The 27,567-nt window shown below is 42.3% G+C and overlaps 1 protein-coding gene and 1 long non-coding RNA gene across 3 annotated transcripts; both read right to left on the minus strand.

Annotated features, from left to right (window-relative positions):
• Positions 1-1,123: 1,123 nt before the first annotated feature.
• Positions 1,124-26,736, minus strand: parp12a (poly (ADP-ribose) polymerase family, member 12a). Its single transcript, XM_035798269.2, has 12 exons — positions 26,224-26,736; positions 25,222-25,357; positions 9,943-10,207; positions 9,739-9,870; positions 9,512-9,644; positions 4,533-4,701; positions 3,874-4,000; positions 3,608-3,704; positions 2,752-2,836; positions 2,531-2,661; positions 2,125-2,276; positions 1,124-2,020 (listed from the first exon to the last, which is right to left on the minus strand). Exons 1-12 carry the CDS (start codon positions 26,538-26,540, stop codon positions 1,764-1,766), a joined length of 2,001 nt encoding a protein of 666 aa, XP_035654162.1. The 5' UTR covers positions 26,541-26,736; the 3' UTR covers positions 1,124-1,763.
• Positions 21,732-25,215, minus strand: LOC118401069 (uncharacterized). Of its 2 annotated transcripts, XR_004829157.2 has the most exons (3): positions 22,551-25,215; positions 22,299-22,407; positions 21,732-22,217 (listed from the first exon to the last, which is right to left on the minus strand). It is a non-coding gene; the product is annotated as an uncharacterized LOC118401069 (long non-coding RNA). The 2 variants fall into 2 exon arrangements; XR_004829156.2 differs by having other exon boundaries at positions 21,732-22,407.
• Positions 26,737-27,567: the final 831 nt, after the last annotated feature.

The raw sequence follows: 27,567 nt of genomic DNA on the forward strand, positions 1-27,567 counted from the left end.
ACCTACCGGTTTCCATGTTAATATCTGCACCTACTGTTTCCATGGTTTCCATGTTAATATCTGCACCTACCGGTTTCCATGTTAATATCTGCACCTACCGGTTTCCATGTTAATATCTGCACCTACCTGTTTCCATGTTAATATCTGCACCTACCGGTTTCCATGTTAATATCTGCACCTACCGGTTTCCATGTTAATATCTGCACCTACCTGTTTCCATGTTAATATCTGCACCTACCGGTTTCCATGTTAATATCTGCACCTACCTGTTTCCATGTTAATATCTGCACCTACCGGTTTCCATGTTAATATCTGCACCTACCGGTTTCCATGTTAATATCTGCACCTACCTGTTTCCATGTTAATATCTGCACCTACCGGTTTCCATGTTAATATCTGCACCTACCTGTTTCCAACCTACCGGTTTCCATGTTAATATCTGCACCTACCTGTTTCCATGTTAATATCTGCACCTACCTGTTTCCATGTTAATATCTGCACCTACCGGTTTCCATGTTAATATCTGCACCTACCTGTTTCCATGTTAATATCTGCACCTACCGGTTTCCATGTTAATATCTGCACCTACCGGTTTCCATGTTAATATCTGCACCTACCTGTTTCCATGTTAATATCTGCACCTACCTGTTTCCATGTTAATATCTGCACCTACCTGTTTCCATGTTAATATCTGCACCTACCTGTTTCCATGTTAATATCTGCACCTACCTGTTTCCATGTTAATATCTGCACCTACCTGTTTCCATGTTAATATCTGCACCTACCTGTTTCCATGTTAATATCTGCACCTACCTGTTTCCATGTTAATATCTGCACCTACCTGTTTCCATGTTAATATCTGCACCTACCGGTTTCCATGTTAATATCTGCACCTACCGGTTTCCATGTTAATATCTGCACCTACCGGTTTCCATGGCCTCTCCAGGTTGAAAAGCTTGGATATCACTGTGTATGATATTTTAAGCTTGACTGTATACCTTTCTTACTCATGGGATGGTGTAACTTCTGTTGATTTGGAGTGTTGCTCTGCTATTTTATGTTGCATATGAGATGTGATCAATAGAAACAAAACAAAAATCAGGAAAATAATGTGGAACCAGTATAATTCCAGAAAATCTTTTTATGATTGAAAGGGAAAATGACATGCCATGGAAGAGTACATGCAATGGTGAAATACATGTTGAAATGGGACACCTCATTAATAAAGTTTTATTCCAGTATGTGCACACTGTATAACTTTGGAAGTTATACAGTTAACAGTATGCTATAGTAAGTAATGCCATGTGATTAAAAAAAAAATGCTTTTTTGTTTTACTGACAAGACATTTATATATTTTACACTGAAGAAATTACTCAACTACTTTATAAAAAATAAAATAAAAAGTTGTTTTGTGTACACCACATATTGTACTTTCGTATTACAGGAATAAGGTTGATGTTTCATCTACCTGAGAAAAAAAAAAACAAATCATCATAATAAAAATCATACACATCTGGTTACATAGGGCCTTTACACATTCATTGGTACTAAATCCTTTGACCTTGGTAGAAGTCACCAAAACAGTAGTTTTGAACCCAGTAAAAGAAACCCCTAAACTGTTTTTATATTCTGAAGAATGATTTTCAAATAATTTTCTCCCACCACAATAATGGATGCATTTGCAACGTGTCTAAAAACATACTTGATGACCACAGAATTACTCATTTTCATAAAAACATGATGCTATGTACTACTGTGGATTCTAGGAGTACTCAATGATGAATTCTGGGTAAATCTGCTGTTTCTCAAACACAACAAAAATGGCCGGGTTGCTTTCGGAGTCGACACAGCTGTCGTAGAGCCTCTTGCTGGTGCCTTTCTGAGGGGGGCGAAGGTAGTCCCTGTTTCCCTTAGTGAACTCCCCGACCAGCACCAGAGCCACAAACATGATCTTCTTGCCAGAGGCCGAAGACTTGGAGTATCTATTAGAGTACGAGGCATCTCTGGCAAAATAGCTTCCTGGAAAATAATCGGTAACATGTCAGAGTAAAACGAAAACATGCTTAAAAACGTTCTCAAAAGCAGTGGATATTAGTCATTGATATAGCTGTATAAACATTCACCTTTGCCGTAATGTGATCCATGGATGCCACAGACCCTCCAGTCAAAGTTCTGTTCACAGATGGCATCTAAGATAGGCAGTTCTGTGCCGTGGAACAAGTGTCTCTCATCCACAAGTTTCCCTCCATTCTTCACCTTCATCTGTTCCTTCTGCCTGGCCACAAACACATCAACCAACACATCCATGAGGCACTCCTATAAGTGGACAGTTTAAAACCTAAATGTTCCCTCTGCACTCCAATGTTACCGTCTTTACCACTAAACCAAAACTAAAACAACTAAACCACAAGGGGTGGTAGAATTTCAGGTCTTAGAAAGATGGAGATGGCCTCAGTGTGCCATACTGAGACAGCTACAACTAATGTACAACTGTCTCATTACTACACTAACATAGTGTAGTGTACATACCACTGGAAGACCCTCCAGAGTGAGGGGTTCTGGATCCTGTTGATTTTGTGGATGGTGCTGGTGGACATGGTACGTTTGAACAGACTCTGCACCATTTGGTACTCTGTCATCAGGCCTAAGACTGGAACCAGCTGAAGGAAACAGATGAATCATTTGGATTGTGATTGTGTGTGTGTGTGTGTGTCTGTGTAACCGTATCAGCATATTATGACTGGGAGTACCTTGTATGTGAAGTCAGGCAGGGCTTCCTTGTCCCAGTGTGGAGGGACAGACACAGTAGAAGAGCTGGTGCTCTCTGGAGATCCACTACCATGGAGACAGAAACACAGGAAGGTCATAAAAGGAAGCTTTCTGTTTTGATTGATTCAGAGATATATCCATCAGGGCTTCCTCTACAAACCCTAACTACAACATTTCTACTTCAAAATCACTGCCCCTTTTGAAAGAGATAACATTTTAGATAACAAACTAGTAAACTTAAGTTGTGGAAATGACCACCAGGGACAACAGAAGTCAATCTTAAATGAATCATTCTTTATTAACAGCAAGCTGGAGAGGCCACAGTCAAACTTAGATCTGCAGTGAGCTTCTATGGGGCGTTAGTCCCGTTAGTTCTCTTATATACTGCTTACACAGACAAGCTACATAGGCATGGTTCATAGGTTGGTTCCTGCATGTGTCTAGCACCGTCTCCTATCTTAACTTATAGAACATATTCTGGGGGTTCTGCCAAAAGGTCTGAGGAGGGAGTCATGACCGTCTACCCCAAATACCTCTACCCAGCACCTACAGGAACTCATGATTTTATGAGACAATATGTACAGTTCAAGGCTCTCTCTTCAGACAACAGAGATTCCCTCACACTTGTACAATCTTTAGTAGTATTACGGTCAGTAAATATCCTGATGATGTTTTGAAGGAAAACATTAAATACTAAATCGCAATGAAGGATTTCACTCTAAACGAAGAGCTATAACAGGCCCAGATGAGGAACATGAGTTAAGGTGTGGGAGGACATTAACATTACATAGGCCTACCGTAGAGTCATGAAGGACAGTCATAATAGGCATACTGTACCTCTTCAGTTTGGCCTCCACATCCTGTCCAGAGAGAAAGCAGGGTCTCCTACGAACCTCTCTTTTGGTTTTGAATCTAACATTCTGCTGATACATCTCTGAAATAGAGAATCTATCAAAATGCATCTAGTATGACAAAACACGGTTTACGGGGTTGTTTACTGACAAACGTTTAACCAGGTAAGTTATTGAAAACAAATTATATTTTGTAATAATGACAAATAGCTGCTGAAAGGCTACGTAGTTGTCCCAAACTGTTTACGGTACCTTTGAAATAGAGAATGTACTGGTTATGGCCAGATCCAAATGGAATCTCGCTGTCCGAGTCAGCTTGGTATACATTCTCCAGGGTCTTGGAGGTGACAGAGGCCACTTTCCCCTTATCATCATACATCTACATAGAATACGAACAAAGCTCATATAAACCCACAATGAAAACATTCCCTAACACATTAAAACGGTACAACTTGCACTTATTCCTGTGTAGTAACACTGGTTACTATAGTAACAGCATTGCTCAACTCCATTGTCCATTAAATTAACAGAGAACCGAAACTTTACTTTATGCACAACCCAACCCCCAGAGACACACACACACACATCACACACACATCACCCCCGAAGGGCAGGAAGCAAATGGGTCAGCCGCAGTGCAGTGCCAAAGGAGCAATTATAGGTGGTCACGTGCCTTGCAAGGGCACAACGGCAGGTGATGGTTTCTAGGATAGTACTAACAACCCTCCGGTTGCAGGCTCATTCCGCACCAGATTTTCCTGTCTGTGCTGGGATTCACACCCCGCTTCTCGAACCACTGGGCGGGCGACCTTCCGCCAGTTATAATGAAGTTACTAAAGTACCACATAACATGTTAATATAAATGTGTTGTTCTCTGAAGGACAGGAACGAGAAGTATTAATTGAACCGACCTCATGGCCATACTCTATCCACTGTCCCAGCTCACCCGACCAGTACCACAGCCATTCTGTGGTAAGGATGAAGTGAGGAGGTTTGGTGACGGACGACACAGTGGACAGACGACGCACTGAAGACCTTCCACATGTCATGGTGAGGAAGTCCACTGGCTGGACACCTCCACTAGGGGCAACAGAGAGAGAATGCTGTACTCCAACAGTCAAAGAAAAACAACATGTTGTCACATGCGAACACATCAGGTGTAGAATTTAACGGGAAACACTTACTTACGAGCCCTTTCCCAACAATGCAGAGATAAAAAGACAAAAAGGTCATATGTACATGTAGGTAGGGGTAAAGTGACTAGTCGCAGCAGCGTATGTGAAGAGTTAAAAATTGTGTGTAAGTGTCTGTTTGTGGTGTCAATATGAGTGTGTGTGTGTATGTATGTTTTGTGTGTGTGTGTAAGCATATGTAGTGTGTGTGTTGGGAGTGCCATCGTAGTAGGTGTGAGCGTGTGGGTAGAGTCCAGTGAGTGTGCATAGAGCCAGTGCAAGAGAATCAGTGCAAATAAAAAGGGGCTCAATGATAATAGTCCAGGTAGCCATTTAATTAATTGTTCAGCAGTCTTACGGCTTGGGGGTAGAAGCTGTTCAGCAGTCTTACGGCTTGGGGGTAGAAGCTGTTCAGCAGTCTTACGGCTTGGGGGTAGAAGCTGTTCAGCAGTCTTACGGCTTGGGGGTAGAAGCTGTTCAGCAGTCTTACGGCTTGGGGGTAGAAGCTGTTCAGCAGTCTTACGGCTTGGGGGTAGAAGCTGTTCAGCAGTCTTACGGCTTGGGGGTAGAAGCTGTTCAGCAGTCTTACGGCTTGGGGGTAGAAGCTGTTCAGCAGTCTTACGGCTTGGGGGTAGAAGCTGTTCAGCAGTCTTACGGCTTGGGGTAGAAGCTGTTCAGCAGTCTTACGGCTTGGGGGTAGAAGCTGTTCAGCAGTCTTACGGCTTGGGGGTAGAAGCTGTTCAGCAGTCTTACGGCTTGGGGGTAGAAGCTGTTCAGCAGTCTTACGGCTTGGGGGTAGAAGCTGTTCAGCAGTCTTACGGCTTGGGGGTAGAAGCTGTTCAGCAGTCTTACGGCTTGGGGGTAGAAGCTGTTCAGCAGTCTTACGGCTTGGGGGTAGAAGCTGTTAAATAACCTTTTGGTCCCAGACTTTGCGCTCCGGTACCGCTTGCCGTACGGTAGCAGAGAGAACAGTCTATGACTTGGGTGGCTAGAGTCTGACGATTTTTAGGGCCCTTCCTCTGACACCGCCTGGTATAAAGGTCCTGGATGTCATGGAGCTCGGCCCCAGTGATGTACTGGACCATACGAACTACCCTCTATAACGCCTTATGGTCAGATGCCAGGCAGTTGCCATACCAGGCGGTGGGTGATGCAGCAAGTCAAGATTCTCTCAATGGTGCAGTTGTAGAACTTTAAGGATTTGAGGGGCACATTCTGATCTCTTCAGCCTCCTAAGTGGGAAGAGGCATCGTCGTGCCCTATTCACGACTGTGTTGATGTGTTTGGACCATGATAGGTCCTTAGTGATGTGGACACTGCGGAACTTGAAGCTTTCGACCCGCTCCACTACAGCCCTACCGTTGTGAACGGGGTTGTGCTCGACCCTCCATTTCCTGTAGTCTACGATCAGCTCCTTTTTCTTGTTGACGTTGAGGGAGAGCTAGTTGTCCTGGCAGTGTCTCTGACCTCCTCCCTATAGGTTGTCTCATCATTGTCAGTGATCATGCCTACCACCGTCGTGTCATCGGCAAACATAATGATGGTGTTGGAGGGAGGTGTTCAGTTGCAGGGTCCTTAGCTTACTGATGAGCTTGGAGGGCACTATAGTGTTGAATGCCGAGCTATAGTCAATGAACAGCTTTCTCACGTAGGTGTTCCTTTTGTCCATGTGGTAAAGGGCAGTGTGGAGTGCAATAGAGATTGCGTCATCTGTGGTTCTGTTGGAGTGGGTCCAGTGTGTTTGGATTGATGGTGTTGATGTGAGCCATGACCAGCCTTTCAAAACATTTCATTGCTACAGATGAGTTCATTGCGACAGGTTATGTTGGTGTTCTTGGGCACAAGGACTATGGTGGGCTGCTTGAAACATGTATGTATTACAGACTGGGTCTGGGAGAGGATGAAAATATCAGTGAAGACATGCCAGCTGGTCAGTGTATGCTCCAACTACATGTCTTGGTAATCCGTCTGAGTGTTAACCTCTTTAAAAAGTCTTGGCTACAGAGAACATGATCGCACAGTTGTCCGGAACAGCTGAAGCTCTCATGCATGGTTCAATGTTGCTAGCCTCAAAGCAAGCATTTCGCTTGTCTGGTAGGCTTGCGTCACTGGGAAGCTTACGGCTGGGTTTCCCTTTCAATCCGTGATAGTTTACAAGCCCTACCACATCCGACGAGCGTCAGAACCGGTGTAGTAGGATTATATATCTTAGTCTTGTATTGACACTGCTTGTTTGATGGTTCGTCTGAGGGTGTCTCCACCGATAAATCCATGATTATCGAAAACTTCAATAAGCACTTCTCAACGGCTGGCCATGCCTTCCGCCTGGCTACTCCAACCTCGGCCAACAGCTCCGCCCCCCCCGTAGTTCCTCACCCAAGCCTCTCCAGGTTCTCCTTTACCCAAATCCAGATAGCAGATGTTCTGAAAGAGCTGCAAAACCTGGACCCGTACAAATCAGCTGGGCTTGACAATCTGGACCCGCTATTTCTGAAACTATCTGCCGCCATTGTCGCAACCCCTATTACCAGCCTGTTCAACCTCTCTTTCATATCGTCTGAGATCCCCAAGGATTGGAAAGCTGCCGCAGTCATCCCCCTCTTCAAAGGGGGAGACACCCTGGACCCAAACTGCTATAGACCTATATCCATCCTGCCCTGCCTATCTAAGGTCTTGAAAGCCAAGTCAACAAACAGGTCACTGACCATCTCGAATCCCACCGTACCTTCTCCGCTGTGCAATCTGGTTTCCGAGCCGGTCACGGGTGCACCTCAGCCACACTCAAGGTACTAAATGATATCATAACCGCCATCGATAAAAGACAGTACTGTGCAGCCGTCTTCATCGACCTCGCCAAGGCTTTCGACTCTGTCAATCACCAAATTCTTATCGGCAGACTCAACAGCCTCGGTTTTCGGATGACTGCCTTGCCTGGTTCACCAATTACTTTGCAGACAGAGTTCAGTGTGTCAAATCAGAGGGCATGCTGTCCGGTCCTCTGGCAGTCTCTATGGGGTGCCACAGGGTTCAATTCTCGGGCCGACTCTTTTCTCTGTATATATCAATGATGTTGCTCTTGCTGCGGGCGATTCCCTGATCCACCTCTACGCAGACGACACCATTCTATATACTTTCGGCCCGTCATTGGACACTGTGCTATCAAACCTCCAAACGAGCTTCAATGCCATACAGCACTCCTTCCGTGGCCTCCAACTGCTCTTAAACGCAAGTAAAACCAAATGCATGCTTTTCAACCGATCGCTGCCTGCACCCGCATGCCCGACTAGCATCACCACCCTGGATGGTTCCAACCTTGAATATGTGGACATCTATAAGTACCTAGGTGTCTGGCTAGACTGCAAACTCTCCTTCCAGACTCACATCAAACATCTCCAATCAAAAATCAAATCCAGAGTCGGCTTTCTATTCCGCAACAAAGCCTCCTTCACTCACGCTGCCAAGCTTACCCTAGTAAAACTGACTATCCTACCGATCCTCGACTTCGGCGATGTCATTTACAAAATGGCTTCCAACACTCTACTCAGCAAACTGGATGCAGTCTATCACAGTGCCATCCGTTTTGTCACTAAAGCACCTTATACCACCCACCACTGCGACTTGTATGCTCTAGTCGGCTGGCCCTCACTACATATTCGTCGCCAGACCCACTGGCTCCAGGTCATCTACAAGTCCATGCTAGGTAAAGCTCCGCCTTATCTCAGTTCACTGGTCACGATGGCAACACCCATCCGTAGCACGCGCTCCAGCAGGTGTATCTCACTGATCATCCCTAAAGCCAACACCTCATTTGGCCGCCTTTCGTTCCAGTACTCTGCTGCCTGTGACTGGAACGAATTGCAAAATCGCTGAAGTTGGAGACTTTTATCTCCCTCACCAACTTCAAACATCAGCTATCCGAGCAGCTAACCGATCGCTGCAGCTGTACATAGTCTATAGGTAAATAGCTCACCCTTTTTCACCTACCTCATTCCCATACTGTTTTTATACTGTTTTTATTTATTTACTTTTCTGCTCTTTTGCACACCAATATCTCTACCTGTACATGCCCATCTGATCATTTATCACTCCAGTGTTAATCTGCAAAATTGTATTATTCGCCTACCTCCTCATGCCTTTTGCACACATTGTATATAGACTGCCCATTTTTTTCTACTGTGTTATTGACTTGCTAATTGTTTACTCCATGTGTAACTCTGTGTTGTCTGTTCACACTGCTATGCTTTATCTTGGCCAGGTCGCAGTTGCAAATGAGAACTTGTTCTCAACTAGCCTACCTGGTTAAATAAAGGTGAAATAAAAAATAAAAATAAATAAAAGTAGCGGAATTTCTTATAAGCGTCCGGATTAGTGTCCCACTCCAAGGCGGCGGCAGCTCTAGCCTTTAGCTCAGTAAGGAGGTTTCCTTTAATCCATGGCTTCTGGTTGGTATATGTAGGTATGGCACTGTGGGGATGACATCGTCGATGCACTTATTAATGAAGCTGGTGACTGACGTGGTAAACTCCTCTATGCCATCGGATGAATCCCAGAACATATTCCAATCTGTGCTAGCGAAACAATCCGGTATCTTAGCATCCGCTTCATCGCACAATTTCCATATTGAGCACGTCACTAGTCGAGTGTAGTACATTAAATAGGATTGTCTGTATTTAAAAAATGTTTAAAAAAAATACCATCTGATATGACGACAACTGTACCTTGTATCTTTTCCTGGGATACAGTAGGCCTTTTCAATCTCCTCCACATTGGGCAGGTCTCTCCAAGTCACTCCATCTCTCTCTAAGATCTGCCATTTGTAAGGCAGGTGGTAGTGGATACGGACACACTTCTCTGACAGAACACACAGCCACAGAAACACATGTAAACACTTCAAACACAGTACTGTAAACTAAAATGTTGATAAAGTAGGTTTAGTTCATGTTACCTTTGAAGCTGCAGTGTCTGCGGATGAAGAAGAGGCAGATTTCATTCCTGTCGGTCTCACTGATGGAGCGGGACGAAGGCTTACGAGAAAGCTCTTTCCCAACTGGCTCTGGAGCAGGGGAGGGTCCTACAACTAGACACAGGACAAACACAGTTACTACATTACAATGATATTTCCATTGATTCTACCATGTCATTTCCTTACCAGATGGCTTTTCTTCGTGACTCTGACCGATGATGATGAATTTGTTATTGTAGATCTTGTCGAGGATGCTGATGTTCTCTTGGCTGAATCCTCTGCCATTTAGGATCTTCATGGTGGTGGCGTCAAATGTGTGGGCCCTCTTACATCCAGCACCAAACTTACAGTCTCCCTGGAGGAAGTGCAGGCAGAGGTGGAGGCTGGTGCAACTGGTTTTAAACTTGCAGGAGCCATGCTCACCAACACCCTTGTTGTAATGGGAGCAGATCTGGAAAGAGTTGATAGGAGATGGTAAAACATCCAGATACTACTGTAGACTACATGCAAATCACATTTGGCAAGGCATACTCGTTTTCCTCATACAAGTAGGCCTACATGAATGCATGCATATCTATTGAAGTTGAAAAACAGGACTAACTGTGAATGTGAAACTTGCAAAAGCCAGTCACCCAGTCAACAGATTGGTCAAATCAAATTTTATGTCACATACACATGGTTAAATCATGGTTAAATACATGTCTAGCCCTGAAATAAGTTTGATATGTGTAACAATATGGCAGGTATACCCTTAAAATGGAAAGCAATCAAAGATAGGAAACAATTAGGCGGCCAGTACGATGCAAAACCCTTCATTGAAATATTTACAGAGAATACATAAGTAGAAGCAGATCAGCCTATAGTTTACACATGTATCTGCATTTATTTTTTTTTACCCCTTTTTTCTCCCCAATTTCATGGTATCCAATTGGTAGTAGTTAGTCTTGTCTCATCGCTGCAACTCCCATACGGACTCTGGAGAGGCGAAGGTCGAGAGCCATGCATCCTCCGAAACACAACCCAACCAAGCTGCACTGCTTCTTGACACAATGCACATCCAACCCAGGAGCCAGCCGCACCAATGTGTAGGAGGAAACACCGTACACCTGGCGACCTGGTCAGCGTGCACTGCGCCCAGGATATCCCTGCTGGCCAAACCCTCCCTATCCCGGACAACGCTGGGCCAATTGTACGCCGCCCCATGGGTCTCCCGGTCGCGGCCTGCTGCAACAGAGCCTGGACTCAAACCCAGAATCTCTGGTGGCACAGCTAGCCTTAGACCACTGCGCCACCTGAGAGGCCCTTGACTGAAGACCTTTTTAATGCCACTTGGAATGCAATATAATACAAATTCTGAGGTCTGTGCAGGCCACATAACTGCGAATATTCCCCTCCAGAAATTAGCCCATGTTGGCAAAAAGTAGCATTTTTAGGGCTAGCTCTTTCACCAAAGGCTATTATAGCCTACATGGCTCATATTATTAGGGAGGTGGCCTTTTTTATCAATGAGCATTCTCCTGTAGCCTAACCGATGTACAGTAGTAGCATAGCGGTTAGGCTATAAAATGGTTGAAACATGGAGTTGCCCATCTGCATTTGTTTAGGCTACCGCAATGAGCTAGATCCCAATTTCTAAGTGTTCAGAATGTTGGCTTCAATACCAATACCAGCTATACTGATAGTCAATAACATACCAATACCACTGAACAAATGCCTTAAAGTCAAATATTACAGCACCGTTACTGTATAAAACCCGTGGTCAGCTCTCAGTCTGTGCAGGATTTTGATCCAGCCCTGCTTTAAAAGGTCCTGTTGAGCAGTTGATTTGTAGAACACGGCGTGCTAGAGTGGGGCTGGAACAACAAGTCGACACCCGGTGGCTCTCCTGAAGGAAATGCGCTATAACATTAGAACACTAGCCTACAACAAGCAAAAAAATCTTAGAAATAATTCCCTCATTCAGTGAATCAGGTATCAGATGGCTATACCTCGAAGCAAGGTACTTAAGCGGGAGGGCTCTAGACTGACTTTTTCCAGGGCCAAGTAAGACATAGAAGACGTTAGTTATTTCATCTAAAATGTTCAGGGAATGCATGGTGGATATGTGATGTGCAACATGTTAAATAGGATCAAGAATAATCTGATATACTTTTTGAAATTAAATTGCCTGCATATTCATTTGTGCATATTGGCCAATTATTCTACATCATTTACCACCTGAGGAAGTGGGACCTCAAAACACATTAGCTAGATCGCCAACTCTAAATATGATATTGCTGCTAAATAGCAATACTGGTGATGTAACATTACATTTAATGTCCTACAAAAACATTCCATTGGTAGGCTACATGATGTAGGCCTCGTCACTGCATATGGAGTGCTATGCTCCATTCCACTGGCGCATGATCTCAATTACATACTCCATTTGTAAAGTGAAGATCCTCAAAAAGTTATACAGCTGCACCATCGAGAGCATCCTGACCGGTTGCATCACCGCCTGGTATGGCAACTGCTCGGCATCTGACCATCAGACGGTACAGAGGGTAGTGAGTACGGCCCAGTACATCACTGGGGCCAAGCTTCCTGCCATCCAGGACCTAAATTGTATACTAGGCGGTGTCAGAGGAAGGCCCATAAAATTGTCGAACACTCCAGTCACAAAAGTCCTGAACTGTTCTATATGCTACTGCACGGCAAGCAGTACCGGAGCGCCAAGTCTAGGTCCAAAAGGCTCCTTAACAGCTTCTATCCCCAAGCCATAAGACTGCTGATCAATTAATCAAATGGTCACCTGGACTATTTCATTGATAACCTCCCCCTTTTGGTTTTTATACTGCTGCTACTCACAGTTATATCTATGCATAGTCACTTTACCCCTACCTACATGTACAAATAACCTTGACTAACCTGTACCCCTGTACATTGACCTGTACCGGTACTCCCTGTATATAGCCTCATTGTTATTTATTGTAACTTTTAAAAAATTGTTGTTATTATAATAATTTTTAAAATTTAGAGTAAGCGGGAATTAGGAGGATAGAATTATGGCCAGATTTGCCAAATGAGGGGCAAGGGTCAACTTTGTCCGCGTGCGTCTAAGTGTGTGAAGTGAAGGTGGTCTAGAGTTTTTTCCTCCCTCTGGTTGGACATGTGACATGCTGGTAGAAATGAGGTGAAACTGATTTAAGTCTGCCTGCATTAAATTCCCCGGCCACTAGGAGCAGACTTCTGGATGAGCATTTTCTTGTTTGCTTATGGCCTAATACAGCTCGTTGAGTGCGGTCTTAGTGCCAGCATCGGTTTGTGGTGGTAAATAGATGGCTACGAAAAATATAGATGAAAACTGTCTTGGTAGATAGTGTGGTCTACAGTTTATCATGAGGTACTTTACCTCAGGCAAGCAACATCTAGAGACTTCCTTAATATTAGACATTGCACACCAGCTGTTATTGACAAATAGACACACACCACCACCCCTCGTCTTACCGGAAGAGGGTGATCGATCCTGCCGATGCACAGAAAATCCAGTCAACTGTATATGATCTGTGTTATTGTTCAGCCACGACTCAGTGAAACATAAGATATTACCGTTTTTTTATGTCCCGTTGGTAGGATAGTCTCGAACGGCGCTCATCCAGCTTATTCTCCAGTGATTCCACGTTTGGCAATAGCACAGATGGTAGAGGCGGGTTACCCACTCGCCAACAAATCCTCACAAGTCATCTGCGCCCCCTGTATCTCCATCTTTTCTTCATGCGAATGATGGGGATTTGGGCCAGGTCAGGGAGCAACATTATACTCTTCAAATCAGACTCTGCATCTCAAGTTAGACACTGCATCTCAGTGCTTGAGGCGTCTCTACAGACCCTGGTTCGATTCCAGGCTGTATCACAGGCTGTATCACAGAAAACGGGCTCCTCCCAATCGCACAATTGGCCCAGCATCTCCTGGGTTTGGCCGGTGTAGGCCATCATTGTAAATAAGAATTTGTTAACTGACTTGCCTAATTAAATAAAGGTAACGATTTAAAAAAAATGTTTATCTTAAAATCTAGGAAAACCAAAGTTCCAAAGGTTGGGCCTAATAGTGTATAAGGAGGTCATACAATACAAGTATTGTAATGATTCCTACAGTTTGTTGAAGATTAAAATAATATTTTGTAGTCTGTGGTGTGTAATGAGAAGCAACCAGACGCTGTACTTGACACATTTATGAAAATGCTTATTACAGTTACTAATAAGCATGCACCCATTAAGAAAGGGAATGTTAAAACTGAGGCAAAAGGAATGGAAAATAAGTTTGGCTGCATCGCCCTGGATGGGAAGCTGTTAGATGACTAATGTGATGTCGTTGTTGAGTGGCTTCACTGCAAGTATATTGTATGTTTTAAATGTAAAAAATATATATAAAAGAAAAAGTCTGGCTGTACAGCCGATTGGCAAAGTACTGTAAATTGAGAAATCATGTGACAACACTGAACAAAAAGACAAAGAAACTTTACTATGAAATAAAGTACAATTATCATGAATAATAGTAAAGCCTTCAAATAAAATTGTACGCAAAAAAACTCAATTCATTGAATCAGATGTCTCATTCAACAAAGCCCACTGATATTGCCAACTACTTAAAAAAAAAATATGCAAGATTAGCAAATGTAGGCAAGAATCAAATCAAAATCAAATCAAATGTATTTGTCACATACACATGGTTAGCAGATGTTAATGCGAGTGTAGCGAAATGCTTGTGCTTCTAGTTCCGACAATGCAGTAATAACCAACAAGTAATCTAGCTAACAATTCCAAAACTACTACCTTATAGACACAAGTGTAAGGGGATAAAGAATATGTACATAAAGATATATGAGTGAGTGATGGTACAGAGCGGCATAGGCAAGATACAGTAGATGGTATTGAGTGCAGTATATACATATGAGATGAGTATGTAAACAAAGTGGCATAGTTAAAGTGGCTAGTGATACATGTATTACATAAAGATGCAGTAGATGATATAGAGTACAGTATATACGTATACATATGAGATGAATGATGTAGGGTATGTAAACATTATATTAGGTAGCATTGTTTAAAGTGGCTAGTGATATATTTTACATCATTTCCCATCAATTCCCATTATTAAAGTGGCTGGAATGGAGTCAGTGTGTTGGCAACAGCCACTCAATGTTAGTGGTGGCTGTTTAACAGTCTGATGGCCTTGAGATAGAAGCTGTTTTTCAGTCTCTCGGTCCCAGCTTTGATGCAGCTGTACTGACCTCGCCTTCTGGATGATAGCGGGGTGAACAGGCAGTGGCTCGGGTGGTTGTTGTCCTTGATGATCTTGATGGCCTTCCTGCGACATCGGGTGGTGTAGGTATCCTGGAGGGCAGGTAGTTTGCCCCCGGTGATGCGTTGTGCAGACCTCACTACCCTCTGGAGAGCCTTGCGGTTGTGGGCGGAGCAGTTGCCGTACTAGGCGGTGATACAGCCCGCCAGGATGCTCTCGATTGTGCATCTGTAGAAGTTTGTGAGTGCTTTTGGTGACAAGCCAAATTTCTTCAGCCTCCTGAGGTTGAAGAGGCGCTGCTGCGCCTTCTTCACGATGCCGTCTGTGTGGGTGGACCAATTCAGTTTGTCTGTGATGTGTACGCCGAGGAACTTAAAACTTACTACCCTCTCCACTACTGTTCTATCGATGTGAATAGGGGGGTGTTCCCTCTGCTGTTTCCTGAAGTCCACAATCATCTCCTTAGTTTTGTTGACGTTGAGTGTGAGGTTATTTTCCTGACACCACACTCCGAGGGCCCTCAACTCGTCCCTGTAGGCCGTCTCGTCGTTGTTTGTAGTCAAGCCTACCACTGTTGTGTCGTCCGCAAACTTGATGATTGAGTTGGAGGCGTGCGTGGCCACGCAGTTGTGGGTGAACAGGGAGTACAGGAGAGGGCCCAGAACGCACCCTTGTGGGGCCCCAGTGTTGAGGATCAGCGGGGTGGAGATGTTGTTGTTTTAAATCTTTGCTATGGGACCGACATCTTCAACGCACGTTCTAATGAACTCGCACACCGAATCAGCGTATTCGTCAATGTTGTTGTTTGACGCAATACGAAACATTTCCCAGTCCACATGATGGAAGCAGTCTTGGAGTGTGGAATCAGATTGGTCGGACCAGCATTGAACAGACCTCAGCGCGGGAGCTTCTTGTTTTAGTTTCTGTCTGTACGCAGGGAGCAACAAAATGGAGTCGTGGTCAGCTTTTCCGAAGGGAGAGCGGGGCAGGGCCTTATATGCATCGCGGAAGTTAGATTAGCAATGATCCAAGGTTTTTCCAGCCCTGGTTGCGCAATCGATATGCTGATACAATTTAGGGAGTCTTGTTTTCAGATTAGCCTTGTTAAAATCCCCAGCTACAATGAATGCAGCCTCAGGATATATGGATTCCAGTTTGCAAAGAGTCAAATAAAGTTTGTTCAGAGCCATCGATGTGTCTGCTTGGGGGGGAATATATACGGCTGTGATTATAATCGAAGAGAATTCCCTTGGTAGATAATGCGGTCGACATTTGATTGTGAGGAACTCTAAATCAGGTGAACGGAAGGACTTGAGTTCCTGTATGTTGTTGTGACCACACCACGTCTCGTTAACCATGAAGCATACGTGGAGAAACCAGCTGGCTGCACCGACTCCGATAGCGTCTCTCCAGTGAGCCATGTTTCCGTGAAGCAAAGAATGTTACAGTCTCTGATGTCCCTCTGGAATTGCTACCCTTGCTCAGATTTCATCAACCTTGTTGTCGAGAGACTGGACATTGTCGAGAAGTATGCTAGGGATTGGTGCACAATGTGCCCGTCTCCGGAGTCTGACCAGAAGACCGCTTCGTTTCCCTCTTCGTTTCCCTCTTTTACGAAGTCTTTTTTTTGGGTCGCCGGCTGGGATCCATTCCGTTTTCCAGGATGAAAGGCAGAACACAGGATCCGCTTCGCAAAAGACATTCTTGGTCGTACTGGTAGTGAGTTGACGCTGCTCATATATTCAGTAGTTCTTCTCGACCGTATGCAATTAAACCTAAGATGACCTGGGGTACCAATTTAAGAAATAACACATAAAAAAACTGCATAGTTTCCTAGGAACGCGAAGCGAGGCGGCCATCTCTGTTGGCGCCGGAACAGCATGTGACCGACCGGCTCGATTCAGTCTTATGTAGAAACATTTGAAATTGTGTTCATTTTTTACATTGGATCACACACTACAGTTGAGGAACAATGTGAAAGTAATTCTGTCTTTGAAAGTTGATAAACTTCACTTTTGAGAAAATGGCCTTTGACTAAATGTTTTGTTACACCTACTGGAGAGCTCTTCTTTGTCAACACCTATTCAGCACGTTCACACTCTCTTAAGCTTTAGCCCCACCCATCTCTGTAAAGGGTTGATCCGAACATTCTGTTCTAACAACAGTAGTCAAGCACCCAAGCTAACTGGCTAACGTTGGCTAGCGAATTCCAGACACAAATGAGAGAATAGCGCACTGACCATTTCACTCGCCCCAGCAGAGCTAGTTAGGCTGTTATGTTATCTAGAGCGTTTGTGACTGCAACTGTGCTGTTGGAAACAATTTATGCCTTTTTGCCAACTTTTACTGACACCGGCCATATTCAACGGGTGTTGAGCGTACGTTAATTCGTCAGTTATTTTGAGCTCTGGCACACTCAGACCCGAGTACTCTGAAATTGGAATTTAGCAGTTATGTCTATCAACAGCTGTTGCAGTGACATCATGAGCATTCTATTGAAATGGATACTTGCATATTGGAGTCTTTTGTTAAGACATGTAGCTAGCGAGCTAAACAATTAACCATAATCTCAACTCATGACGTTACTACCCTGCATGAATCTGCAGGTAGCTAACCAACCAGATTCAATGTTAGCTAGCTAACATTAGGCTATAACTAAACAAAGCAAATGGCGCCGAGAACCAAATAATATTACTACACAGATCATACACGTAACGTTAGCTAGCAAGCCAGCCAGCTAATGTTAGCTAGCAAGCCAGCCAGCTAATGTTAGCGAGCTAGATGAAAACAACTTTATGACAAAATTAGAAATGTGTAATATCTGAAAATGTAGCTAGCTAGACTATCTTACATATACATCTTATGTATACATGGATGGACGCTTCTCCCTCTCTGTCACGGATGCCACTATTATTATGAACCTACACATCCATGCATATCTGACCAAATTATGAAAGACAAGCATTGTAATTCAGAATTCCGTAAAGGGTGTGGGAAAAAAAAAACGTTTATTTAATCTTTATTTAACTTGGCAAGTCTGTTAAGAACACATTCTTATTTTCAGAGACGGCCTAGAAATGGTGGGTTAACTGCCTCGTGAAAATCTGTCATTCTGCCCCTGAACCTTGTCAGCTCGGGGGATCCAATCTTGCAACATTACAGTTAACTAGTCCAACGCAATAATGACCTGCCTCTCTCGTTGCACTCCACAAGGAGACTTGCCTGTTACGCAAATGCATTAAGCCAAGGTAAGTTGCTAGCTAGCATTAAACTTCTCGTAAAAAAACAATCATAATAGTTAACTACACGTGTCCTTCGTTGCATATAATCTGACTGAGCATACAAGTATCTAAGTATCTGACTGAGCGGTGGTAGGCAGAAGCAGGCGCGTAAACATTCATTCAAACAGCACTTTCGTGCGTTTTGCCAGCAGCTCTTCGTTGTGCGTCAAGCATTATGCTGTTTATGACTTCAAGCCTATCAACTCCCGAGATGAGGCTGGTGTAACCGAAGTGAAATGGCTGGCTAGTTAGCCTGTGCTAATAGCATTTCAAACTTCACTCGCTCTGAGCCTTGGGGTGGTTGTTTCCCTTGCTCTGCATGGGTAACCCTGCTTCGATGTGGTGGCTGTTGTCGTAGTGTTGCTGGTTCGAGCCCAGGGAGGAGCAAGGAGAGGGACAGAAGCTATACTGTTACACTGGCAATACTAAAGTGACTATAAGAACATCCAATAGACAACGGTTAATTAAATACAAATGGTATAGAGGGAAATAGTCCTATAATAACTACAACCTAAAACTTCTTACCTGGGAATATTGAAGACTGTTAAAAGGAACCACCAGCATTCATATGTTCTCATGTTCTGATCAAGGAACTGAAACGTTAGCTTTCTTACATAGCACATATTGCACTTTTACTTTCTTCTCCAACACTTCGTTTTTGCATTATTTAAAACAAATTGAACATGTTTCATTATTTACTTGAGGATAAATAGATTTTATTGATGTATTAAGTTAAAATAAGTGTTCATTCAGTATTGTTACAATTATTACAAATCCATAAAAAATAAAAATACAAATTTTAAAATCTGCTTTTTTGGTCCTCCAATAATCGGCGTTGGAAAATCATAATCTGTCGACCTCTAATGCTCATGACTCAACACATCAGCTACCAAAGTAAATTAAATCACTGCAACACTTAGAGCTGCAGTCAGTTTCAGAATGTGTGGCAAGAAATAAGTTAGTCCTAAATATTTCAAAAACTAAAAGCATTGTTTTTGGGACAAATCATTCACTAAACCTCAACTAAATCTTGTAATGAATAATGTGGAAATTGAGCAAGTTGAGGAGACTAAACTGCTTTGAGTAACCCTAGTTTGTATACTGTCATGGTCAAAACATATTGATGCAAACGTAGCCAAGATGCGGAGAGGTCCGTCCATAATAAAGCGCTGCTCTGCCTTCTTAACAGCGCTATCAACAACACCTGGACTACTGTCTAGTCGTGTGGTCAGGTGCCACAAAGAGGGACTTAAATGTACACAGAGCTAACATTAAGGTCTGTCCATGTTAAACTTTCTTGGCTCAAAGTAGAGGAGAGATTGACTTCATCACTACGTGTATTGTGAGAAGTATTGACATGTTGAATGCACCGAGCTGTCAGTTTAAACTAATGGCACACAGTTCAGACACCAATGAATACCCCACAAGACATGCCACCACAGGTCTGTTCACAGTCCCCGAGGTCAGAACAGAGTATGGGAGGCGCAGAGTACTATTCCACATCAAGTAACTCATGCAAGCAGTAAATAATTATATATATATATATATATATATATATATATATATATATATATATATATTTTTTTTAAATATGAAAATTAATCTTATGGAACAGCGGGGAATGTGAAGAGACAACACACACACAGATTTTCTGTTGTAGATATGTGGTAGTAGAGTAGTGGCCTGATGGCACACACTTAATGCTTTGTGAAATGTAATGTAATTAATAGTATATACACCACCGTTCAAAAGTTGAGTCACTTAGGCAATTTTTTTTTTCAAAAACAAGGACATTTCTTTCTCCATTAAAATAACATCAAATTGATCTGAAATACAGTGTAGACATTGTTAATGTTGTAAATGACTATTGTAGCTGGAAACAGATTTTTTATGGAATATGTACATAGGCGTACAGAGGCCCATTATCAGCAACCATCACTCCTGTATTCCAATGGCACGGTGTGTTAGCCTTTTAAAATGATCAACTTGGATTCACTAACTGATCATTAGAAAACCCTTTTGGAATTATGTTAGTACAGCTGAAAACTGTTGTTCTGATTAAAGAAGCAATAAAACTGTCTTTCTTTAGACTAGTTGAGTATCTGGAGCATCAGCATTTGTGGGTTCGATTACAGGCTCAAATTGGCCAGAAACAAATACATTTCTTATGAAACTCGTCAGTCTATTCTTGTTCTAAGAAATTAAGGCTATTCCATGCGATAAATTGCTAAGAAACTGAAGATCTTGTAAAACGCTGTGTACTACTCCCTTCACCGAACAGGGCAAACTGGCTCTAACCAGAATAGAAAGAGGAGTGGGAGGCTCCGGTGCACAACTGAGCAAGGGGACAAGTACATTAGAGTGTCTAGTGTGAGAAACAGATGCCTCACAAGTCCTCAACTGGCAGCTTCATTAAATAGTACCCAGGCTTAACATCAACAGCGAAGAGGCAACTCCGGCATGCTGGCCTTCTAGGCAGAGTTGCAAAGAAAAAGCCATATCTCAGACTGGCCAATAAAAAGAAAAGCTGGGCAAAAGAACACAGATACTGGACAGAGGGAGATTGGAAAAAAAGTGTTATGGACAGACGAACCTAAGTTTGAGGTGTTTGGATCACAAAGAAGAACATTCGTGAGATGCAGAAAAAAATGAAGAGGATGGAGGAGTGCTTGACGCCATCTGTCAAGCATGGTGGAGGCAATGTGATGGTCTGGGGGTGCTTTGGTGTTGGTAAAGTGGGAGATTTGTACAGGGTAAAATGGATCTTTAAGAAGAAAGGCTATCACTCCATTTTGCAACGCCATGCCATACCCGTTAGATGGCACTTAATTGGAGCCAATTTCCTCCTACAACAGGACAATGACCCAAAGCACAGCTCCAAACTATGCAATACCTATTTAGGGAGGAAGCAGTCAGCTGGTATTGTGTCTATAATAGAGTGGCCAGTCACTGGATGTCAACCCTATTGAGCTGTTGTGGGAGCAGCTTGACTGTATGGTACGTAAAGAAGTGCCCATCAAGCCAATCCAACTTGTGGGAGGTGCTTCAGGAAGCATGGGGTGAAATATCTTCAGATTACCTCAACAAATTGACAACTAGAATGCCAAAGGTCTGCAAGGCTGTAATTGCTGCAAATGGAGGATTGTTTGACAAAAGCAAAGTTTGAAGGACACAGTTATTATTTCAATTAAAAATCATTATTTATAACCTCGTCAATGTCTTGACTATGTTTCCTATTCATTTTGCAACTCATTTCATGTATGTTTTCATGGAAAACAAGGACATTTCTAAGTGACCCCAAACTTTTGCACGGTAATGTAACTGCCTTAATGTTGCTGGACCCCAGGAAGAGTAGCTGCTGCCTTGGTAGCAGGTGATGGGGATCCATAATCAATTAATACATATAAACAGGCATTGAACACTGGTCACTTTAATAATGTTTACATGTACCATTTTACCCACTTCATAAGTACAGCATATAACGTATTCTAGTCAAGACTCATCTTATATAATTACTGCTGTAGAACTTCTCTATTCATATACTTTCCATACTGTATACACACCATCATACAGTATGTAGACATTCTAAACCGTGTTTTGATAACTTAAGTCTAACAGTTCCATGAATAAGCCATACTTCACATTATACTTTAAAAGTAGTTCTGCTGATATAACAGTGTGCAAAGATTATACCTTCATGTATGGTGTTCCGTATTAGACAGGACTTCCCTGACATGTTTGAAGAACATACAGTACAACTCGATTCAATAATAACAAAAGACAGAAAGTAATAGATGTGTCTTGTTTAATTGTCTTGCAAGGTCTCTCCCAATACAGGCATCAGTATCAACCTTTCTTTCAGTCAAAGGACTCCATTTAAAAAGCATCTATTCTGCCCATCTGTAGAAAAACAAGGAAGAGTTGACGAGTGACACGTATTGAAAAGGTGATATTACTAAACACTGTCTTATTAGTAATCACCTTCTGTCCCTTCTGAGGTGTTTGCCAATGCCTGATGGGCATGGCAGAGTAGATCAGCTCCAGGCCACTCATCATAGATACTGGTCATGAAGGAGCCTGACTTCAGCTCCTATATCACACAGACAGGCACCATACAGTCATAGAAGCCAACACTAAACACACAGTTGAACATAGCTGTGAATTAGGATCTCTGATTGGCTAATTCACAAGGGACACGTGCCAGCATAGCACTGACTGGTTGGCATTACTCACTCAGGCCCAGGAGCAATGTTCCCTCAAAGCTGCAAGCGCAGGCGAGCAGCTTCCCTTGACTGCTGTGCAGAAGAAGTAACAGCCCACTCAGAGAAGCACTAGAGTGAACTTCAACTTTCTAGAGTTTTACGTTTCGCTCTAGTGTGGGAATTGTGATCGAATCACTTTCAATGTTACATACCAAAACGAACATAGTATGCAAAGAGATTTTCTTGTAGGCAGAGTGCATTGGAGTAGGATTCTATTGCATTGACAGGCACAGACCGGTGCACCATAACCAGTAAGAGCTACAGTCGGCCTATATGTAAATATCCATTGCCGTATATGGATCTGTGCCATTCACTTTAAACTGGACTGTGTTTAGGCTACAGCATGAGCAGTAGTGAGTAGATGCGCTTGTTTTGAGACGAAAGAGAGAGCTGCATGTAGCCACGTGTACATTTTTTCATATTCTAAACTAGTAGGTGAGTTATTAGCCCAGTTATAGCTCATTTCTAGTCAATAATGGGGGAGTGATTGCTTCATACAAGAGCACAAAATGTGTGCATTTCTAGCCATCTTTGAAAAGCTAGCCAGGTTTGTTGTGTCTTAAAATGGGCAGTGTTGTATTTTGAGACTTTTTGAATGCTAAGTAGCCAACAGGCAGAACGTAGCACGTCTCTGATTCTCTGTAATAAATGGTATGGCAATAATAATGATCTTTATTTTGAAAGTGGTTTCTTGCATCAAACATTTTTAGTCATGTCCATTGGCACAGTGGAAGCGGACAACACAGCACTGATTACATTATCAATGGCATTTAGGTGAATTCCACGACGGACCACGATGCTGCTGAACAACAAATCCACCAGGTTTTGTATTGTGGCCTGTGAATTAAATATCATCACTCAAACATATAGTAAGAAAATAAATCTAGTTTAGAAGTAATGTACAGTACCAGTCAAAAGTTTGGACACACCTATTCATTCCAGGGGTTTTCTTTATTTTTTGCATTGTAGAATAATAGTGAAGTCATCAAAACAATGAAATGACAAATATGGAATCATGTAGCAACCAAAAAAGGTGTTAAACATTAATATATTTTTTACATTTGAGATTCTTCAAAGTAGCCACCCTTCACAGCTTTGCACCCTCTTGGCATTATCACAAACAGGATCATGAGGTAGTCACCTGGAATGCATTTCAATTAACAGGTGTGCCTAGTTCAATGTAAATATGTGGAATTTCTTTCCTTCTTAATGCATTTGAGCCAATCAATTGTGTTGTGAAAAGGTAGGGTTGGTATGCAGAAGAAAGCCCTATTTGGTAATCGACAAAGTCCATATAATAGCAAGAACAGCTAAAATAAGCAATGATAAAGTAATGATGGACTGTCGTTTTAAGACATGAAGGTCAGTCAATCCGGATCTTTGAAAGTTTCTTCAAGTGCAGTCGCAAAAACCATCAAAAGCTATGATGAAACTGGCTCTCATGAGGCCCGCCACAGGAAAAGAAGACCCAGAGTTACCTCTGATGTAGAGGATAAGTTCATTAGAGTTAACTGTACCTCAGATTGCAGCCCAAATAAATGCTTCAGAGTTCAAGTAACAGACAACTCAACATCAACTGTTCAGAGGAGACGATGCTTGCTGATATATTTTGCCATTTGCTGTCAGAGCCATGGCTGTATTTGTAGTAGACAAGTACCACCAGTCATTTATTTTTTACATGATAAACGTTTATGAGAGCAGGCATGTTGTTTTCGGTTAGCAGACGAAGCACCCGAATGCTAGCTAGCTACCTAACTTAGCAAATTCAGGTTAGTTATCATACTGTACCTTTGTCTGAGTTGAAATCAGTTGGATAGCAAGCTAACGTTAGTTAGTTAGTTCATGTTAGCTAGCCAGTTAAAGTTGAATCATTATTGAAAGCAAGCTGGCGACATCCTATGATTAGCTAGCCTCCAAGTGCCTGCCCTGTATTGACCCTGAATGCCAATGGCTTACAGTTAGCTGTTGTTAGCAAGGTAGCTAGCTAGCATGAGATATGTACATCTTCCTGTGACATGCTACATCACATTACACGCTAGCTTGGTGTATTTAGCTAGCTACAGTATCATTCCCATTTCATCTCATAGCTAGGCTGGCTCGCTAGCATTTTCAAATAATGTATAACCAAAAGTAGATACTAGCTAGCTAATAACAGCGATTAACTTAGCTAATATACTCACCAACATCAGTGGTTTGACAGTTGATAGGCATCAGAAATGACTGTCATATGTAATCCATGCCTGGCCATCTGGCAATATTGTTGAAATGCATGGAAATTGGCATCAGCTTTATGGAAGCCCATTTTCACTCCTATTTGCAGAGCGAAATGTGCGTGCATTGCACTCATGCAGACTTGACAACAAAATGTCCACATGGCAACCCTCTAGTAAGTCGCGATGAACTCACAATTTTGACACTATAATTCATGTTTGACTCATATCGATGCCATATAGGCCATTTAAAAGCAGAGAAGTTGATTATAAAGGCCAGTTGGACCTTTAATAAACAGTATGGCAGAAATGCCAGCTATTACAGAGTAAGGAGGTGACCTTACAGTATTACCTTATTGCTAACCTTCCCAGTAACCTATCCAATCTTTTTCGATCCACTAATTGGTAGAGGTCATTTTGGGAGCCACCCACCTCAGGCATCAGGTAGGGGTCGTTCTGCAGCAGTAGTGGAAACAGCTCCGCCTCCCCCAGCTCATGGTGATCCACACTCCTTATAAGAGCTGTGTTGTGTGGGGAATCTAGACTGTGGGCATTTTTGCACTTGTTCCTTGAGTTTAAAGAGAAATGCGAACAATGTAAGTACATTGGCAAAAGATGAGCAAATTAAACCAAGACAACAGAAGATTCACATGACTAACTTTCAAGCATTAGTCATGTCAACAAATGCTGTTGGCTCCTCAGCAAAAATATGTTGTTATATCTATTCCAATCAAAGCTTATGATATCTGATACTCATTGCTTGAAATATCAAATAAATGAGTCACAGGGCCATTTACAACAGGTGTGTTTGTGGTCAAAGTGTAACAATAGCAGATTCTACACCTGAATTATCAACAGACATGACTAAATTCGGTAAAAATGTTTTTATATTGGATATTCAGTTCTCTCTGTCAATAGCACATAGTCACGGCACGATTTGTTTATGAAAATGATATATTCTGAATCGAGGGATGGAGAAAAATCCACACCTTTTTTGTTGTTGAAATGTAGATTTTTTTCTTTCTGGATTTCAATCTTCAATAGCTCTTAAATAAAGTGTGCCGTGACTATGAAAATTATATATCCTGGATCATGGGAAGATGGAGAAAACTCCATCCTCCATCTCCCTTGATTCAGAATACATGATTTTCATAGTCACGGCACACTTTGTTTTAAGAACTATTCAAGATTTTAATTCCATTTTTGTTATTAAAAATTTTAAAAAGTAGTGGATTGTTCTCCATTCACCCGATACAGAATATACAATTTGTATAGCCATAGCATGCCTGGTTCAATAGCTATTGATGAGAGAACCGAATATCCAGTATAAAACTAATTTGACCTCAGTATTTACCTATGATATGAAACATCTGCAGTTCCACTATGAGATAAAAAACATAATGTTTATATAGTCTCACAGAACATGACACCTACCCGAACCTGCAGTTACCGCATACAAAGTATCTGCACAAGTGTAAGTTCTCGCAATGAATACAATCGCCAGGAGGGCTTTGACAGACTCGCAGTGAAGTCTTTGCAACAATAACACTGTTCTGGCTCATAGCGAGACGCGAGGCCTTTCCTTCGCCTTTACTGATGGCATATTTTCCTCTGTCACAAAGTATTCCAAGTAGGACGTCATCTGCAACAGTGAACTTTTGACCAACGATCCGGTCAAGCTGCTTGAAGTCCAAGCATCCTTGATTTCCACACAGAATTTGTGTTACATATCGAGACACGACAGACGACATCGTGTTTCGGTCGCGGAAATTATATTATATGATCCTCACCTCACCCAATTTGCAATTGGGCGTCAGTCACGCTTCCGGAGAAACGAAACTCAAAGTCAAAGCCCTTTAAACCTGGTTCCACAGGATTTCACAGCTATAACGTCAAAACGTTCTATAATATTGTAAAAATTAATGAAAAAATATATAATTCTGTCTTTTTGGTTAGCAGTGAGGTTAAGGTTAGGTTTAACATTTAAAGTAGAAATAGGCGGGGTTTATGATTGTGGAAGCTAGTGACGAACCTTTAAACCTCTGCTTTCAACATGGACAATTTGGTAGTTGTTGAAAATTCACACCACCAGGTCCTCTGTTTATATGACAACATAGGATTTTGCAAAACCTCTGCTTTTTATTCCACTGTGTTATGTAAAACATGAAATACATACATTCATGTAATAATACCTAATGGTCACACGATGGCAGTACAGTATAGCAATGAACAATAGACCTCCGCAGGCAACTTTTGGTACCTGTCAAGTTGCTTCTACAAAGTATTGACTCAGGGGTGTGAATACTTATGTAAATGACACATTTCTAATAAATTACTAAACATTTGTAAAACATGTTTTCACTTTGTCAATATGGGGTATCGTGTGTAGGTGGTGGAGAAAAAAATATTGAAAGCAAGATGTGGAGTTAGTCAAGGGGCATGGATACTTTCTGAAGGCGCTATAAGCAGAAGCACTGAATCTACGTCAGACTTAAATATGGACTAGCCGCTAGAGAATAAGGAACTGAATTGCATTTACTATATGTAACCCCTTAATTTGCGTGCATTGAATGGTGCGGTTTATTCTTATGGACTTTCAAACATATCAGCTTGTCTTATACAGTTGAAGTCTGAAGTTTACATACATCTTAGCCAAATATATTTAAACCCAGTGTCACAATTCCTGAAATGTAATCCTAGTACAAATTCCCTGTCTTAGGTCAGTTAGGATCACCACTTTATTTTAAGAATGTGAAATGTCAGAATAATAGTAGAGAG

The sequence above is a fragment of the Oncorhynchus keta genome, chromosome 22, assembly GCF_023373465.1.
Source record: "Oncorhynchus keta strain PuntledgeMale-10-30-2019 chromosome 22, Oket_V2, whole genome shotgun sequence".
NCBI classification, from domain to species: domain Eukaryota; kingdom Metazoa; phylum Chordata; class Actinopteri; order Salmoniformes; family Salmonidae; genus Oncorhynchus; species Oncorhynchus keta.